This window comes from Cynocephalus volans, chromosome 14, assembly GCF_027409185.1.
Source record: "Cynocephalus volans isolate mCynVol1 chromosome 14, mCynVol1.pri, whole genome shotgun sequence".
In the NCBI taxonomy this organism is placed as follows: Eukaryota; Metazoa; Chordata; class Mammalia; order Dermoptera; family Cynocephalidae; genus Cynocephalus; species Cynocephalus volans.
The window spans coordinates 86,460,137-86,472,523 of NC_084473.1; the positions used below are offsets into that span (position 1 = coordinate 86,460,137).

A 12,387-nucleotide genomic window follows, 5' to 3' on the forward strand; every position below is an offset into this window, starting at 1 on the left:
AATAAATCTTTATCCTCTAATTTTTCCTTCATAGCTTTACATATATTAAAGATTTGTGTTTTACTTACTTCCAGCTTTTTATATTCATTTTGACAGGTATGATGCTTCAAAAGCCACTCGATGGTAAACTTCACAGGCCTGGAACAACTGAATGACTTAACTATTTAGAAAAAGAAAATCTCATTTTATATTAATTATATATATACTCTAGTATAAACTTAAGGTTTCAAGAATGCAACTTAAAATAGGCTACTTTAATGTAACAGTGAGTAAAATATTATCTAATTTCTCCAAAAAGACACGGCAAAATGAGACACATAAATTCATTAAATTATTATAGTTAACCAAAAATTTCTGTAATACTATTCATTTCATCTATAAGTCCAATGTTAAAATAAACTGAATAGCCTGATACTCTAAGTTACTGCTTATTTCACTCTAAAATGTTCTTCTCACCCACTTATTCATTCAAAATTCATGAGCTCCTGCAGTGTGCCAGGAAGGGATATAATGGTAAACAAGAACAATCCTTGTCCACGACCAAAGAAGTACTGGGGCGTTGAGGGGACTAACAATTAACCAGATACTTTCAATAGACTAAGAGACTGAGAATAGGGTTTCGAGGAAGAACTGGGCAGGACACCTAACACAGTCCAGGAGAGCATGAAGAACAGGTTACCAGCAGGCTTGCTGGAGGAAGAGACCTGTAACTTGAAGGAAGAGCAGGAGTTAGCCAGATGAAGAGAAGGGTTGACAGTATATGCAAGGGTCCAGAGTGAGAGCATGACATGGGTATGATTACTATGGTGAGGACACAAATTGGGGAAAGGGGGAAGAGTTGAAGCTGAAGAAGAGTGCTGGGGAAAATTACAAGAGGTCTTATGCTTTGCTAAAGAGTTTGGCCTTTATTTTGAATATTAAGAACCACCAAATGATCCAGGTAAGAGGTGACATGATTAAGACAGACTGAAAAATATAAGTCTAGAGTTAGAGAAAGCTCTGTTGGGAGTATACTCACAACATGGCAGCTGGTTTCCCCAGAGAATGGGTGATCAGAGAGAACGAGCAAAGAAGAAGCCACAGTAGTTTTTATAACCTATCCTCAGAAGTGATGTGCCATTATTTCTGCCATATTCTATTGGTCACTCAGACCATCTGATATAATGTGGTAGGGGACTATACAAGGTCATGAATACCAGGAGGCAAGGTTCATTGGGAGTCATCTTAAAGAGTCATAATCATCAAGAGGGAATGCAAACTGAGCCCAGAGATTGAAGTTCAAGAGGCTGAGGCTGGTAGAATTTCTGTGGTATAGTACCCAAGAGATGGGAGATGCACAGAGAAAGAGTAAAAGAAATGTGCCCAGTGGTCCCCCTGGGTCTCTGGCTAAAGAGCCCATGCACATGGAGCCAAACAATCTCATAGCCCACAAAGAGCTGGGAACTGTTTGAGTTTTCAATAGCCAAAGTGGAGAGGCCTTATCAAACACACCAAGCATATAAGAAAGATACAGAAAGACCACAACTTAGAAGTGCTGCTAAGTTAGTCCTAGAGTAAAGCCTACTCCAGATCCATCCTAAAAGAAAAACAAAATTAGGAAATATCAAACTGATCCATAGGAAACCAACTATCTTCTAGAACAAAGTAGTTAAATGACTACAACATCATTCAGCACTCAAGAATGTAAAATTCACACAATATCCACCATCCAAAAAAGATGGAAAAAAACCCCAAAAAACCCCAATATTCAGCATCCAAACAAGAACACCAGATAAACAAAGCAGAAAAATTTGACCTATAACCATGATATAAATTAGTCAATATGACAAGGATGACAAAAATGACAAAGATGATGGAATTAGCAGATAAGAATGTGAAAACAGACAACATGTTCCATACACTTAAAGGTGTAAAGGAAAACATGAAAATACTAAGGACAGAAATAAGATATAAAAAAAGAACCAAACTTCTGGAGATTTAAAAATATGTATATTCAAAATAAAAAGATCACTATATGAGATTAACAGCAAATTAGATACTGCAGAAGATCAGTGAACTTGAAAACAAAGCAATAGAAATATCCAAAATGAAGCACAGAATGAAGAGACTGAAAAAATTAACAGAGCCTTAGTGACCTGAGAGACAATATTGAGTAGTCTAGCGTATGTATAAATGGAACCCCAGAAGGAGAGGACAAAGAGGAAAAGGGTGTCTACCTCCATGATCTGAGATTTTTTTTCCATATGGATATCCACTTGTTCTAGCATCCTTGTCAAAAAGACTGTCCTTTCTCCAACAAATTATTTGGCACCTTTGTTGAAAATCAATTGACCTTATAAATATGGGTTTGTTTCTGGACTCTCTAGTGTGTTTAATTATTCTATATATCTGTCCTTATGCCAGAGCCACACTATTGCATCATGTTAAGTTTTGAGATCAGATAGGAAAAGCCCTTCAACTTAGTTCTTTTTCAAAATTGTTTTGGCTGTTCTAAGTCATTTGTATGGTCACATACATTTTAGAAATAGCTAGTCAATTTCTACATAAAATCCTGCTTGGATTTTGATTAGGATTAAATTGAATTTATACATCAATCTGGGGAGAATTGACAGTATGATGTTAGCTATAGATTTTTCATAGATGTCCTTTATCAGGTTGAGAAAGTCTCCTTTTCTTTCTAGTTTTCTGAGAGTTTTTAATCATGACGGCGTACTGAACTATTTCAAATGCTTTTTCTGTACATTTTGAGATGATCATTTGGTGTATTTCTTTTATTCTGTTAATATTGAGAGATTTTTTAACACTGGCTCCACATGACTGCATCTTGAAAAATCTAGCAAAAGAGGGGTCACCTGGGGAAAGCCAGATGTCTGATCCCTAAAAAAGCATGGACACATATCCAAGGCACCAGTCCTCAGCTTTGCAGGCACTAAAATCTTGTACTGTGAGAACACAGATACTCAGTCTCACCCTTTCCCCACCTCACCAACGTAGATGTAAAACTAGAATGCCCAATTACTCACTTATAATGAGATGTAAGTATAAACTGGATGTGTAATGACCAACTAACTCTCCTTTCAGCATGCCTCCCTGGAAGCCCAATGGTGATGAGAAGGTTGTTTGGTGAGCCTGGCATCAGAGCAAAGAGGTTCAGGTGGATGTTGCATCCACACCTGCCAGACACATGTCATAGCAGTAATAATGGCTCAAGACCTCTCTCCCAGCAGTATTGTTGGACACTGCCAGCATTTACCTGACTAAACCCTAGAATTGTTATGCTTTTGTTCTTAAATCCTTTGTGCTCTCCCTTCTTTCTTTAGATATAATAACACATCTTGATTACAGTCTACTCTTGGGCTGATCTCTGTCATTATAAAATAATTTCTTAAAATCAAATTCTATGTTTCAACAGCCCACATTACTTTTTTCCCCATATAACTTTTTGTTAGCACCAGTCTCAGGTTCTTTTAAATCCTATTTGTTTAGACTTTGAGACAGAAATTCATTAAAGCAAACAGAGGTCAAGGTGTTTTCCTCACCCATGTGGGACTTCAATCTCCTCTTACCAAGCTCTTGTCTCCACTGATGATCTATGATATCTCAGGGCTGTTCTAAACCACTTCTGCTTTCCAGCTGTTGGCTGGCCTAACTTCCCTCAGCACGGACCCCCAAATGGCAGAATCGCCCTCAACAGGTGATCAGAGCATGGAATAACAGAAAAAAGGGGTGTGGTTTTGAATCCTGATGAAGCCAGTTTGCTCTATCCAATGAAAAATTGCTCCTTATCCTGAGACTTTAACTCTGTCAACCAACTCTCCTAGTCAAGTTACTGGAAAAGACAAGGGGAAGCAGACCACTGTGAATAAGACCCAATGTAAACCCACTAAAGATATTAAAAACCTTAGTGGTCCTGGTACATCGGTATTCATACAGAAAAGACAGTCCCTACCTAACAAATATTTTCACTTTCATAAGCCCTAAAATGCTAGTGTCTAGCAATTTTTATTTCATACTATCATATCATGTACATTTATAAAAGTTCTAGGAGAATAAAGGGTTTCTCACAATCATGAAATTTCATATATTCATAAAAGGAATTTATCTAGTTTTAAAATCTGGGACTCAAAGTCAAACTTCACAGAAACCAAATACTTTTTTTGCTGAAACCTACTTTATTAGACTTTAATTGTAATTTTGAAAGAATGATTCATATAACATTTTTTAAAAGAAGATAAGAGAAATCCATTCTTGCAAACAACCAAGTCCTGACTGAAACAGAAGGAAACTTAAAATATCAGAACCACTTAAAAACAAAACATTTGCTTAGTTTATTATATATAATATGTTACATTAGTTTACATTAATGTATTCATTTAGAATATATATTACGTTACATTTGCTTATATTATTGTATTATTATTATATTATTTTATTATACTTACCAGAAAACTTGATATCAGTATTGCTAAACATAGTTTTGCTAAATACCAAAGGTCCTGATTTCTAAAATGAAAAACAAATACAGAAAGATCGTTAAAAAATTTTTCTCTACTGTCTAAGAGTAGTTTTACCCTATAAAATAGAGTACTAATCCTTGCACTTCTCCCTCAGACCAGAGTATTTTTTAAAATGTAAACTGATCACATCGCTCATTTGCTTAAAACCTTGTCTCGTGTCTACTCCCTGCAGTTGATGTGAGGCTCAGTTCTCCTGCCTCTAACGGTCTCAGCCAGGAGCCACTGACACATGAGAGGTAAGGGCTGCTACAACTACAGGATTAGTACTGCTGGGACATGATATGAACTGTCTGTGCATTTCTGCATACTGCTCTCTTGCTATCAACATAAATGCACTTTTGATAAACAATTATCTCCCCCACCTGCCCCAAATTGCTATGGTTTACTACTGCAATTACAACAAACCAAAATTCTTACCACAGCCTATAGGATCTTGCATAATCAAAGCCTACCTACCTCTCCAGCAACTTTTTTCAGTTCTTGAAAAGCATGATAGTCCTTTCTGCGCTCAGGATCTTAGGGGTTAATGTGGAAATTTATTTACAAACCCTCCCTCTGACTCTTTCTTCATCTAGTTAGCTCCTTCTTACCTTTCAAGCCCCAGCTCTAAAGTCCATTCTCCTCGGGAATACTTCCCTGTGGCCCACCCAAGGCCAGGCCCTCCCTTGTACAGTCTCTAGCACCCATTCTTCTTCACAACCCTTACCACAATTAAATCTAAATAATTGATGAGTTTTTTAATGTCTTCCCTCCCCAAGGATAAAAATCCTGTAAGAAGGGACTTTGTTAAATGAATAAGTGATTAGAAATTACAGAAAAACACAGACAGCACAAGTGGTAACCTTTTCCCTCTCCCCAACATAGTTTTAACAACAATAACAATTAAATTCCCAGCCTGGATCCCTCCTCTGAGCTCCAGATCCACATACCCAACTGCCTAAAGGACACATCCACTGGGATGTCCCTCAGACACACCACAATAACTTGTCCTAAACCAGACACACTCCTCTCTGCTCACCAACTCTTCCTACACTGTCCACCTTGGTTGAAGGTGGTACCACCTGCGGTCACCCAAGCCTCCTTCCAGTCTCACTTCCACTGCCCAAGGCATGCCTATTTTATCTCACAAACACTTCCCAAATTTAACTCTTCCTCTTCATCCCTGCCACCACTGCCCTAATTCAGGTCCTCAGCATTTCCTGCCTACACTTGGGCAATAGCTTACCTGCCTCCAGACTTGAGCCTATAATTCATCATTAGATAGAAGCCAGAGTGATTAGCTTTTATGTCTAAAAACCCTTTAATGGCTCTCCCTCATTCACACCCTAAAGTAGCTACTGGGAGAGGCTAGCCAGTTAGCTCAGTTGGTTAGCACATGGTATTATAAAACCAAGGTCAAGGCTTTGGATCCCCATACTGGCCAGCCATACACACACACAAAAGTAGCTACTGGGAGCTTGGGGGGCTAATTCAACCTATAAATGGGGGTTATTTGGCCCTCAAGAGGCTCTTTTTAAAGTTCTGAGTTAGTTGACATAAATATGGATTCCAGCTTCCCTTAAAAAAACAAGACATGGCAATTCTGTGCCTACTGTACCATATGGAGTAAGCTGGAGCTGAATCTCAGCTCCCCTCTTCAGGAGGTGCATGCAATCTGTAGTCTACCGCTTTCCCCACTAGCCCCTACAGATCTGGACCTAGCTCATTTCACTCATTGACATGACCTGCCTCAGCCAGAGCAGGTCCTTGAGTTTGAGACCCCTGGTCTCAGGCTCAAAGCCAAGCTCAGGCTTGGAAGGCTTGCAGTGAACTGAGGCCCCTCTTACGCCCCTGTCAGAATTTCACTCAGCAGAAACACCATGAACACCCTCCACTGCTGCTGCTCCAGTCCCCTCTTTCTTTCACCAAGGTAACACCAAGTCACCTTTTAAGATCCTGGCAGGCACCCCCTCCAGGAAGCAAGGTTCGATAACCTTTTCAGTGCTCCAGTAATATCCCAAGCATACTACCATGTAAGTAATTATCTACTCTTGAATCTATTGTCCTTACTGTTGTGTGAGCTTCCTGAGAAGGGGCTGTGTTTAAAATTCATATTTGCAACAGCAATGACCAGTCTAGCAGTGCATGGCACAGAGTAGTGCTCAAATTGTTTCCTGCTTTTTACAATCAAAAGAACCATATCTTGATAGATCTTCAGAACAAATAAAAAAAGCCCCACTCTCCCCTCCTGTTCGGACAACCTGAAATGAGAATAAAGCAGTCCACTCTTTGCAAAGAAGGGCTTTTATACTTCTACCGGCCTGAGTCACACAGGAATAAAGTTAGCCTGACTGAAGATTATGCAGCACCCAAGGGACAAACTTCTCTTCCTCATGCAAGAAGCAAGGTCATTCTTCCTCCATATCCTCTGGATTCTCACCATCCAAAGTATACTTGACAGAGATCTTTACAGTTATGCTCCAGTAGTCTAACCATAAGCATGCAGCTGCTTCATGGTACTGCCATTCAGTATGGTAGGAGCAAGAAACCATGAGCGTGGTTCACTGAGTTTTACTTTTTATTGTTCAGAGAAATTCAGTAATGGAGATGCAGGCTTATAAAAACTGGTGCACAAAATAGGTCAGCAACTCAGAAGAATCCTGGAAGAAATGGCTACAATGGGTGTTAAAGATCCAGAAAGATATCTAGACTGTTCCTCTGACTAGCTTTTGCGTTGTAGGAAGTATTTGTGGCCTCTGGTACTATTTTCTTTTTCTAGTTAAATAAAAATATAAGTCTCAATTTGAGAACCTTGACATCATTTCAATGCATGTGAAAAATATCCATCCCAAACAGAGCTGGATGAGTCATCTGACCGTAGAGAAGCAGGAGATAATGCTTCTTTACAGACTTCCTGTCTCTCTTTTGCAAGACTTTTCATAATTCTGCTCCTGCACCGCTCCCACATCATCTCCTCTAACTACTGGATGTCAAGTTCTCTATAAAGGTTGCTCTGGAAAGCAAGAGTTTCCACTCACTCATGCTTCCAGGCTTGTTTTCCAAGAACTTAAATCACACGTCCCGCCCCTCCTACACACACACTGTGGAACTGTGATAGGAGCTCTAGAGAAATCCAGGAACCCAAGAAGAGGGAAAGAGAGGTGACTATGGCATGTTCCCTCTCCTCATTTACAGAAAAAAGCGGAAGCGGCATATGCTGGAAAGTCCTCATGGGCGTGGACCCTGTGGCTACATCTGGGCAGGAGGAGGGGTTGAATCCCAAAGATGCCGCTAGGTGTGCCGAGAGATGACGGGCTCGGGTCTGAATACACGAGAACCGGATCCAGCCAGAACACTTCAGCAGAGCGAGGGCCAGGGCTTCGGGAACGGTGATGCATGAGCAGAAGAGCGCTTAGACGGGACAGCGTCCCATGCACAATCTTGACAGCTCTTCCCCGCTGCCCAGGTCGGCTCAGAGGAGGGGGCGCTCCCCACACACTGTCCATAACAGACAAAAGGCTCGGGAGCGTGTCAGGGGAACGGGGCGTGCCCGGGAGGGGCCAGGTGAACAAGCCCGTGGCCCGGCCCGCGGGGTCGAGCAAGCCCCGCGAGGGCCCTGAGAGCCCGACGTGCACCACACCTCGGTCCCGACACTCTACTTACGTCGTTGACCGTCTCTTCCCAGAGCCCGAGCTCGGGGACGGCGCCCACAGACGCTGGGGCCCAGCACAGGAGGCAGAAGGCGACGCGCAGCAGCGGGGCCCCCGCAGGAAGGCCGCGGCGGCAGCAGGGCGGGAGACCGGCCCCGGAGCGGCAGGGGGCCGCCATCTTGACGCGGAAGCCGCACCTGGCGCTCGGAGCCGCCCGCCCTCCCGCCACGCACCGGGTCCGCACCTGGCGCAGCTCCGCCCCCGGCAGGCAGGCCCACGTCGAGGAAGGCGGGCTCGGACTGGGATGTGGAGGGGCTCGGTCCTAGAAGGGGAGGCGCGGTGCGGGCCTGGTGTGTGGGGCCGGGATGTGGAGGCGGGGCTCAGGGGACAGCCTGGGAGTGGGGCTAGAGGCGGAGCCCGACGGTGGAGACGTGGTCGGAGCGTGTAAGGGAGGGGTGGAAGCCGAGCGTGGAGGCGGGGCTCGGGGCGGGGAGGCGGGGCCTGGCGGGAAGGAGGGGTGTGAGCCGGAGGCGGGGCTCAGGGCGGGGAGGCGGGGACGGACAGAAAGGAGGGGTGGAAGCCGAGCGTGGAGGCGGGGCTCGGGGCGGGGAGGCTGGGCCTGGCGGGAAGGAGGGGTGTGAGCCGGAGGCGGGACTCAGGGCGGGGAGGCGGAGCCGGGCTGAAAGGAGGGGTGAGAACCGGGGCTCGGGACAGGGAGGTGGAGCCGGGCGGGGAAGTGGAAGCGGGCAGGAAGGCGGGGCTCAGAACCGGGCTGGAGTGCAGAGGCTGGGCTGGGCCGGGAGGTGGAGCCCGCCCCAAGCGCAAAGCTCGTGTCAGTGAGGGCTATGGATAGAGTGAGGGCTAAAGTTCCGGTGCCCGGCTGTCTGTTTCTTACATCCTCTGCACCTGCCCCTGCCCTGACTTTCTCAGCTCTGGGGAAACAAATCGTTCTTTAAATTCATGGAATGTATCTGGAAAGTACTTTGAGGCCAGGGCCAATCGAACACGGCTTTGTGTCGTGAGCATTAACGTTGATAGAACAGTTAATAATTTTCAGAACAAATAAAGTTGCCTGACTGCTTAATGCTCAGGGGAAAGGGCTTGGATCTTATTGTGTACTTTGCCTGGCATTTTCGACTGTGAAAGTTGAATACATGTCTTGCTGTCAAAGAGAACTAACATTCATTATCAAATGTAATGTCCAGCGGGAGAATAGAATCCCGGGTTAATATTGCAATTAATGTAAAATTGGATCGATTTATAGTCAAGAGGTCTTGACTACCTCACCCCAATCATTCTCCAGTAATTATTGAGGACCTGCTATGTACTAGAGATTGCATGTGCATCCGTGCCCTTCCCAGCAAGCAGTGTGTGACCAATTCTATGTCGGTGGGAATAAACGTGTCACAAGATCACACGGTAACATCCACCAGAGATTTAGGAGCTAAGTCAGGTGCAGAAGAAGAAAACAAGAGATGGTATTTAAGTCTTACAGGAAGAGTTAAGGGTAAGTTAGCTGTGGAGCAAGGGGTAGATTCAAAGGTGTTTTAATTGAGCGAACTGGAGGAATGGAAAGACATTCCAGATAACTGGATATTGATGTGAGATGGGGAGTGACAAGACTGGGAATATTTTCAAAGTACCAGAGCATACAGGCACTCCTAAGCTAAGTTAGAAAGATGGCACCTTTAGTCTAAGAACATTGGAGAGGCAATGAAGGATAAAGTGACCAGAAAGATCATTTTGGTCGTTATATGAAAACTGTGTTAAGTGAACAATGGGATGACCTGTTAAGTATATTACAGTAAATTGCATGACCAGTTAAGAATAAGTTACAATAGTTAGGAGTTGATGGCCTCAACCACAGAAGCAGCTATAGAAATACAGATTTGAATGAATTCCAGAGATAATGAGGAAGGAGATTTTAAATAAAAAAAGCCTTAATGACTGATTAGATATTGGGGCTTAGGAAGGAGAGGAGCTCAGGCTGGCACACAAGTTTGTGGCTGGAAGAACTGAGATGTGGAAAACCAGGAGGAGGAGAAAATTTAGACAAGTTGAGTCTGAGTTGCCCATGACATGTCCAAGTAGAGCCATACAGTAGACAGGTCTACATAAGAGTCTGGCATCAAGAAAAGCAACTGGAGTGTGGCTGTCATCCTCGTGTGGGTAGAGACTGAAGCCATGGGAGAGGCTGAGACTTGCAAAGGAGACCAGGACAGTGGGAGGAGAGGCGAACTGGAGGCTAAATCCTGAGGAACAAAGAGTATGGGAAGGAGTAATTACAGCAGTTAGACCAGTAGGTCTCAAATCTGGTTGCAAATGAGGAGCTTCATACACTGTCTAGTCACCAATTCTGGAAAGATGGTGGCACGGTAGACTGTTTAGTTTTTAATCTATCTGGATTCTCCCATAATCCTCCAATAGGATAGTATAACCCAAAACTCACAGGCAATATGCACAGCACAATCAGGACAAAGTATCCCCACAAAATCCCAAATACAAGTGGGTGCTGTCAACATCTGGAAACAATATGTATCAGATGGACCTGAGCACAAGAGAACCCCAAATCCCCAGCAGGTACTCAGTGGAAACCCATGAATGCCAGCCAGAGCAGAGAGGGAGCTCTGCAAGATCCAATTTGCAGGTGAGGGCAAAAGGACCATGAGAAAAGTTTTGATGGTCCTGGAGGAGTCCTGGCCTTATAAACTCTTCAATCTAAGAAATGAAAGCTGCCATCCAAAGCAAAGTCCAACCATGAAGAGAAACTATTGGAAGCAGAATCCAAATTCAGCAGGACAGGAACAATACGAGAAAAGGAAAGAGAAAGTTCAGATAAAAGTGAATGAGGTCAAGAGAGCCAAGAAAGCTGAGTAAGTTCAAGGCCATTTTCTTAAAGTATTTTATAAAAATACGAGGAAGCTCTAGAAGATGAAGCTAAAAAAATTATTCAGTTTAGTATTTCTTCATAAAAGTTCAGGAAAACTAACTCCTCATAAGGCAAGCAATAGTAATTATACTTATAAAGTTTTTATAACATCAAAGAGAATATGGAGCAGGATATATCACTTCAGGAAATAAAAGCATGCCAGAAAGACATGCCCACCAAAGAGGTGAAAACTGCAACCTAATTTTTCTAGGTGATTTAAAAGAGATTAAGAAAATGATAGGAGGTGTGAATATGCCACATAAATCAGAGTTAGAAAACTTGGGAGGGAAGGTGATAGAATTCAGGGAAGAATTAGAAATAAAAATAAATAAATAAATAAACACTAAACTAGAAGAAATGCAAGAGCGAATAAAACTAAATGTTTTAAAAGATATAGAAGGTAAAAGTGACATGAATATTAAAACCTAAAATAAATGAAGAAGGTGATAATAAGAACTCTTGAGGAAATTTCAGACACAAAAGTTAGGCAAAGAAGAACGAACATTCATGTAACAGAAGACCCTGAAGAAAAGAGCAGTGCAGATGAGCAAATACTAAAAAAGTATAACTCAGGGAAACTTTCTCAGGGCCGCCGGGTTAGCTCAATTAGTTAGAGCATAGCCTTATAATGCCAAGGTCATGGGTTCAGATCCCCAAACCCACCAGCTGCCAAAAAACAAAAACAAATGAACAAAAAAGAAAACTTACTTGAAATAGAAAGACTTGAAACTACATAATGAAAGGGGGAGGAGGGGGAACTGACCAAAATAAAACATATTTGAGTAAAACTAACTAGACTTTTAAAAAAGGGAATATCCTTTGTGCATCCAGACCAAAATATAGAGTGTTTATAAGAAAAAATATCAGTTTGTCACAAAAACAGCTTATAAGAATGCTTATGCCAGAAGACAATGAAGGAACCTATTTAAAATACTCAAGGAAAGAAAATGAGTTCTGCAGGTTTTTTTATTCAGCCAGAAATGTATACAAAAATGTTGGTAAAAATTAGTCCGTTTCTGTTGCTTATAACAAAATATACGGAACAGGGTTTTTTTAATAAAGAAAACAAAATTTATTGCTTACAGTATCAGAGGCTCAGAAGTCCAAATTCCAGGGAACGCACCTGGCAAAGGCATTCTTTGGTGGTGACTTCAGTGACAGCAGAGTATCACATTGTGAAAAATGGCGGAGCAGAGAGAGACAGACTCATTATGCTCCCCTTTTGAAGCCCCCCAAACCACGTCCCTGATCACCATTTTAATCCATTCACTATGGCTTGGTCCTACAATCTAATCACGTCTTCAAGTCCCCA

At 42.7% G+C, this 12,387-nt stretch overlaps 1 protein-coding gene across 3 annotated transcripts in view; it reads right to left on the reverse strand.

Annotated features, from left to right (window-relative positions):
- The window catches only part of TMEM87B (transmembrane protein 87B), a 52,850-nt gene extending 44,357 nt beyond the window's left edge, over positions 1–8,493 (reverse strand). For 2 of the 3 annotated variants that reach the window (XM_063078012.1, XM_063078009.1), the window contains exons 1-3: positions 8,160–8,493; positions 4,443–4,503; positions 69–160 (exon numbers count right to left, since the gene is read on the reverse strand). In XM_063078012.1, coding sequence (XP_062934082.1) covers positions 69–160; positions 4,443–4,503; positions 8,160–8,324 — 318 coding nt within the window. In that variant the 5' untranslated portion in view covers positions 8,325–8,493. The remainder of the gene's footprint in view (positions 1–68; positions 161–4,442; positions 4,504–8,159) is intronic. The other variant, XM_063078011.1, reaches the window with a different exon arrangement.
- Between the last annotated feature and the right edge of the window lie 3,894 nt (positions 8,494–12,387).